This window comes from Eublepharis macularius, chromosome 6 (genome assembly GCF_028583425.1).
Source record: "Eublepharis macularius isolate TG4126 chromosome 6, MPM_Emac_v1.0, whole genome shotgun sequence".
Lineage (NCBI taxonomy): Eukaryota > Metazoa > Chordata > Lepidosauria > Squamata > Eublepharidae > Eublepharis > Eublepharis macularius.
Genome location: NC_072795.1, coordinates 32,628,765 through 32,635,354, shown reverse-complemented (window position 1 = coordinate 32,635,354; position 6,590 = coordinate 32,628,765). Strand labels below are relative to the sequence as shown.

Below are 6,590 nucleotides of genomic sequence, written 5' to 3'. Positions count from 1 at the left end.
AAAAAACCTAAAACTTTGAGTCACCTGATGAAATTGAGAAATAGATTCAGAAGGGAAAAAGGAAATTCTGTCTCATGCAATTACATACAACTTGATGATTTCACAATTACAGGGTGCAGTGATGGCCATAGCTACAGTTTTGTTTTGTTTTTAAAAAACCAGCAATTATCTATGATCGTGAAATTGCCAGAGACAGTATACCCTTGCATTCTACATATAATGGGGGCAGGGGGAGCTGTTTCATCCTTCTAGATGCACCCCCCCATCTTATCCAGCATTGCTCTTCTTAGGGCCAAGCTACAAGTGATCAAGTGGAGCGCAAGTGAACAGGGAGGAATACACGTGAGTCTGTTCAATTGCCGTTAAAGTGTCATTCGTCACTTGTAGCTTGGGTCTAAGTCTCTTAAATAACAGGTATTATTACATTTTGTACCAGGCCTAAGTAGTTAAACAAAAAGTGGAAAGTGGCATCTGAGCAAGCATTTTATGTCTTCTTTACAACAAAATGAAAACACATAAAAGGATATGGATGACTCTGTTTCTAATAAATGTTTTGGCTGAGGAAAAAAATTGTGCATGTTGGGGAGGAAATATTCATATATTTTAAAATACCAAGAGAATGTTTCCTGTCCTTCCCGTATTTCACAAATGAAATTCTCTCTTCCTGCCTTGCTGTGCCGTAAAGAGAAGTACTTTACATGCATCCCCTGGGAACTCACCTGTTCTTTCACAGGCTGCTGAATAATAAACATGTGAGAGCCCTCATAAAAGACTCTGGTCTTTTTTTTTGGATACAGCAGTGATTAAAATGGCCCACACAAAGTTGTGGGTGCTCCTAGTATTATATGTAGGCGCTCTGCAGTACTTGCCTGCCCGAACAGAAGAAGCGAAACCTGAAGGTGAAGAAGAATGTAGGTTGCTTGGGAAATTTGATTTACGGGGCTATGTAGAAGCTGAACACACAGATCATGTTATAGGAGGGATGTTTCCAATGCACTTCAGGACCATACTGGAAGAAGACCCCACTAGTACACCACCAATGTCGCCACAGTGTGAGGGGTAAGCTACTTTTCCTTTTACATCATGAACGCTGGGGAGATCATTATGGTGGGCATGTGTGGGTGGCTGCATGTTATTAACAGGAAATGATGTAACTGGACCAAAATGTACAAAGTTGTTTTCTTGAGGTTGCAGACTGTGGAGTAATAAATGCTTTTTAAGGGAGTTTAGTGGGACAACACAAGCATCCCTTTTTGTGGAGTGCCCAGTACTGTTATCTCTGGCCAAACTGCTTTGGAAAGTTTTAGAAGCTCTCTGGAATCTATGAACAAAGGCAGTCACGGGATACGTGTGCACACCCTGAACAGCAATGTCTCTCTTACCTATCCAGTTCTCCAAAACATTCTCTCCCCCCCCCCAAACCCTGTCTGCAGCATTAGAATTACTGGAGGATGTTCAGATAAAACAAGGATCCGTGAAAACAGCATCCTCTGTCCTATTTACCAAAGACAGCCCCAGTTTCCTGATGTCAGTCCCAGCTAAATCAGTGTTCTAGTTTTTGTCTTTGGGAGACGCCCTGTTAAGATTTTGATAATGGGAAATGCTAGAGTTGTCATTGTTTAGGATTCAGTCTTCTCTCCTAGTTAAATGACTGTTTGAAGTGCATTTTGTCTCTAGTGTACCTCCAAGTAAATTCATGCACACCAACAATGAAACAAAAATCATACATTTTTTTTGTTTTATTTGCTTCCTTTATACCCTGCCTTTCTCCCCTGTGGCGACCCAAAGCAGATTACATCATTCTCCTCTCCTCCATTTTTATCTCCACAATAACCCTGTGAGGTAGGCTAGGCTGAGTGTGAGTGACTGGCCCAAGGTCACCAAGCAAACTTCCATGGCAGAGAAACCTGCATCTTCCAGATCCTAGGCCAACAACTGCTACAACACACCTTGTATAGTAAAGAGCAGGAGGGGTTTAATGCAATTGTAGGTCAACCTCTCTGCAGGGTCACTGATTTAGAAACTTGGTACAAACTGGTGCGACAAGACTCCTGTATGCTTTAACATCAGTGCCCTACTCATGCATTTAAAAATGTTGTCCTGTTTTTCACATGTGCACACCAGTACTGATGAAGTTCTAGAAAGTACTTTAAAAGTCATGCATTAGTTCCCCATGGCAACACACACAGCATGGCCTCCCATTTTACACATTTATTTTAATGTATTTATTTAGTGTATTTCTTATCCTACTACTGCTAAGGGATATTTTAAATTGTTGATAGGGCAACAATGCTTTTCTGATATAAAAAGAATAAACAGTGTCTCGCTTTTATATTATTTATTTCTTTTATACCCCACCTTTCTCTACAATAGGCACCCAAGGCAGCTTACATAATTGTTCTTTCCTCCATTTTATCCTCACAACAACCCTGGGAGGTAGGTTAGAGTGTGTGACTGGCTCAAGGTCACCCACAGAGCTTCCATGGCAAAGTGGGGAACCGATCATGGTTCTCCTAGATCCTGCTCCATCACTCTAACCACTAAACCACTCTATCAGGGGAAAATGTGCTCTTGCAGAAAAATGAGTGCAACATAAGGCAGATAGGGTTAGAGATCCGCACACGAGTTCTTGAACTTCCCGGCTGTTCCCTCCCGCTAGCAGTCTTTTACAACTCTGGAAGTTTACTGCTGGGGTCACACAGGACCCCACACAAGTTGGGAGGCTGCAGAGGGATGGAGGAAGGGGGTTATTACTCTCTCCTTTTCTCAGGGGAGCGCTACTCATGCAAGGGGCAGGAGGAAGGAGGAAGTAATTTCTCCCTCTTTCCCCTCCCCATTGCCGTCTCAGTCCTGACCCACATGGCTATTATACCAAGCAGATCCTGCAGCTGGGAATAAACTTTCTGGGGGTTGGAAAGGACTCTTGGAGGAAGTGGAAAGCCAGGAAATTGACAGCGATCAGCTTCTTCCATCCATTGTGAGATGCCTGCTGCTGGTGAAATGAGGCCTTGGGAGGGATCCTAGGCATGAGAATATGGGTTTTAAGGCTGTCGTGTGATCTCCTCGGACAATATCAAGTAGTCTGATTGCATCTGTACACTGTACCAGACATGACATCGTCACATATGAGTTGTGAGCGCTCCCTAGTTCCTGCATGTGCAGTGCCCAGTTAGGATCAAGACTGTGGAAAGTGTAGAGAAGAGGCTTCAGCCTATCTCCCTGTGCCATTATACCAACCGGAAACAATTCCAAAGGGGTGCTATTTGAGGAAACATACACGATCCCAGGGAATATGTTTTCCCAACAGGCCTAAGTAGGGCTGCCAACTCAGACTTGGGAAATTCCTGGAAATTTGGGGGAGGAGCTTTGGGGAGGCAAAGCCGCGCAACGGAGATGTAATGCCATACAGTCCATTCTCTGAAGCTGCCATTTCCTCCAGGGGAACTGATTTCTGTAGCTTGGAGATCTGTTAGAATTGGCAACCCTAAGCCCAATCCTAATCAGGTGCCGCTTCTGCAGGAATGTAAGAAAACCATGACTCACATGAGATTGTGTTACATTTGGTACAGGGTCAGCAGGGCCGGCTCCAGCGTCGCCGGCACCCGAGGCAGCTTAATGCTGCCTCTGTGTGTGTGTGTGTGTGCAGGTGCGCACGTGCATGGGGAGTTTTCTGGCCCTCCCATTCAGTTGCTCTGCAGGCCAGGCGCAGCCGGCCACCCTGGCCACCAGCTGTGCCTGGCCCGCACAGCAACTGAATGGGAGGCTGCCTGCTCAACTGCCCCATGCTGCTGCCGCCAGCACACGCTCCTGGCTAGTGGTGGCGGCAGCTCCGTGGGTCTGTGCCCCTCCGATGCCTTAGCGCCCTGAGGTGGCCGCCTCACTGGCCTCAATGGACAGGCTGGCCCTGAGGGTCAGTCCCAATCTCCATCTACAGCATCTACAGCCAGTTTGGTGTAGAGGTTAAGAGTGAGGGACTCTAATCTGGAGAGCCAGGTTTGATTCCCCACTTCTCCACTTGAAGCCAGCTGGGTGACCTTGGGCTAGTCACAGCTCTCTGGAGCTCTCTCAGCCCCACCCACCTCACAGGGTGTTTTGTTGTGGGGATAATAATAACATACTTTGTAAACCGCTCTGAGTGGGCATTAAGTTGTCCTGAAGGGTGGTATATAAATTAAATGTTGTTATTATTATTATTATTAAAGGATATATTATTATAATGTATTTTGAATGAACTGGATTTCTGTGCAATGCAGGGTTGCCGGGTCCTCCCACCTTAATTGTGGGGGACATGGGGGTGCCAGACGGGAGAGGGAGCACTGGTTCTTTCTCTGTCCACATATGCAAAATGCATGCATACTCCACAGGGTTTGAAATGACATCACTTCCAGCTCAAAGCAGAAGTGATAGTGTCTCAGAGGTACACTTCCAGTTTGAAACAGACATTACATTATTCCAGGACCTATGGAGCACATGCACGGCATTTCACCACATGCTCTGCCTGCCTATTTATACCTTTTCTCTCCTGCTGGCATATATGGTTTCTCCCATTGAGGCTGCAGTTGCCAGTATGATGCAGTATTAACAGCTTCCACATGTCTTTCCTCATGGAAGAGACTCAAAAGGTTGCTGTTAGAGACTAACTATTTTCTATGTGGGAACTGTCTCACAACCTTATCCTCCATGTTATTCAACCTCTATGTAAAGCCTTTAGGAGAACTCATTCACAGCTATGGAATTGGATGCCATCAGGGCTCATTTGGAGGGGAAACATGCAGGAACGTGGTTCTGGCAGTTCCCCCAACAGGTCACATGTCAGGTGGCCCCGCCCACCTGACATTTGGCCATTTCGGGCCATTTCGTCCTCAATTGGGGTCGAAATGGCCTGTATCGGGGCCAAAATGACTGGAACCAGGTTGGTGCCAGGCGGGGGAACACTCCCCTGCCTGGCACCAACCCGGTTCTGGCCATTTCAGCCCCGATCCATGCCCAAATGGGCCCATTTCTGCCAGGATTGGGGCTGAAATGGCAGGGATCGGGTTGGTGTAGAGCAGGGGAAGCCTTCCCCCACCCAGCACTGAACTGGTCCCAGCCATTTTGGCCCTTTTAGGCTATTTTGGTCGCATTTCCACTGGGATCAGGGCTGGAATGGCCAGGATCAGGTCAGTGCCACATGGGGGAACCCTCCCCTACCCGGCACTGGCCTGGTCTGGGCTGTTTCGGCCCTGTTCAGGGTCCAAATGGGCCCCAAATGGCCATTTTTGACTATTTGGGGCCCGTTTCGGACGGAATCAGGGCCAAAACTACCAGGGGTGGGTCGGTGCCTGGCGGGGGACCCCTTCTCTGCCTGGCACCGACCAGATCTGGGCCATTTTGGGCCCAATCCAGGCAAAAACGTGCCCAAAATGGCCTTGATTGGGCCACTGCCAGGTGGGACAACACTCCCCCATCTGGCTGCAGCTGAATCCCAGGCATTTCAGGCCCAATCAAATCAATTATGCTAATGACACACTTCCAGTGATGGCAAGGGGTGTGGCATATGCGAATGAGTTATGCCAATGAGTTCCTGCAGCTCTTTTTATATGAAATGACCCCGGGTTGCCATCATTGTGCAGATGACACCTAGATCTATATCTTGTTATCCAAACCCTTGGTGTGGCAGTAGAAGTACTGAGTTGCTGCTTGACAGCTATTGTCAATTGACTGAAAGCAAACAAATAGAAACTGAATCCAGACAAGATGGATGTGATGCTGGTTGAGAAGGTGAAGATATTGAAGAATATTGCGCTTTCTACTTTTGATGGGTTTCAGTTGACCCTTGCAGATTCTGTTAAGAGGTATACTAGATCCAACATGGCTGCTAGAGAGGCAAGTAAATGCAGCTGCAAAAATAATCCTTCTCCCAACTTGGACTAGCCTGAAAAATGTGTCCCTACCTTGACACGTTCAATCTGGCCACCTTGATTCATGCCATGGTGTAAGCATTCAGCCTGGCCTTCGCCAGTTGTACAGCAGTTTTCATATAGCTGCGTGTAATATTAAAAGTGTAAAAGCCTCTGGAGTTTAAAATGGCTGCAGTATTGCCACCAGAGAGCCTGGGAGGACCAGGCATACAAGGAATGCTGCACTGGAATGCGGAGTGACTGCGGCTTGATTGGATCTACTATCTTGCCAGCCCCACCGGATGCCCAGAGCAATAAAGGACTGGTAGAGTCACCCCCACTTAGCACATTCCTGTCCCTCCTTCCATGATGAGATCTCCTGTCCATGACTGAGGAGCTAATCAAATGACATTCATAAGTATAGACAGTCGTTCTGGGCACAATGCGTTCGCTCCCTTAAAACACTTAACCTAGCTCTGGTGTGCTTCGTCAGAAAACTGTCCTTTTTGTGCAGTGCTAGACCTAGTTTTACATTTGTATTCACACACCCTGGCAGCTATCTATCAAAGTACTCAAGCCTTTCGTCTAACCCATGAACTAACCATTGGAGTCTTTGTCCTAACTGCTAGGAGGACTCTCCTCCACCTCAGGGCACATTTTACCTATAAAGGTAGAGCTCTGCCCCCATTCAAATCATGCAAGCTTCAAGGA

General features: G+C 46.9%; 1 protein-coding gene across 1 annotated transcript in view; it reads left to right on the top strand.

Moving 5' to 3' along the window:
* Window positions 1–808: 808 nt before the first annotated feature.
* LOC129332646 (vomeronasal type-2 receptor 1-like) overlaps window positions 809–6,590 on the top strand; it is a 30,345-nt gene continuing 24,563 nt past the window's right edge. The window contains exon 1 of the mRNA XM_054983883.1: window positions 809–1,059. Coding sequence (XP_054839858.1) covers window positions 809–1,059 — 251 coding nt within the window. The remainder of the gene's footprint in view (window positions 1,060–6,590) is intronic.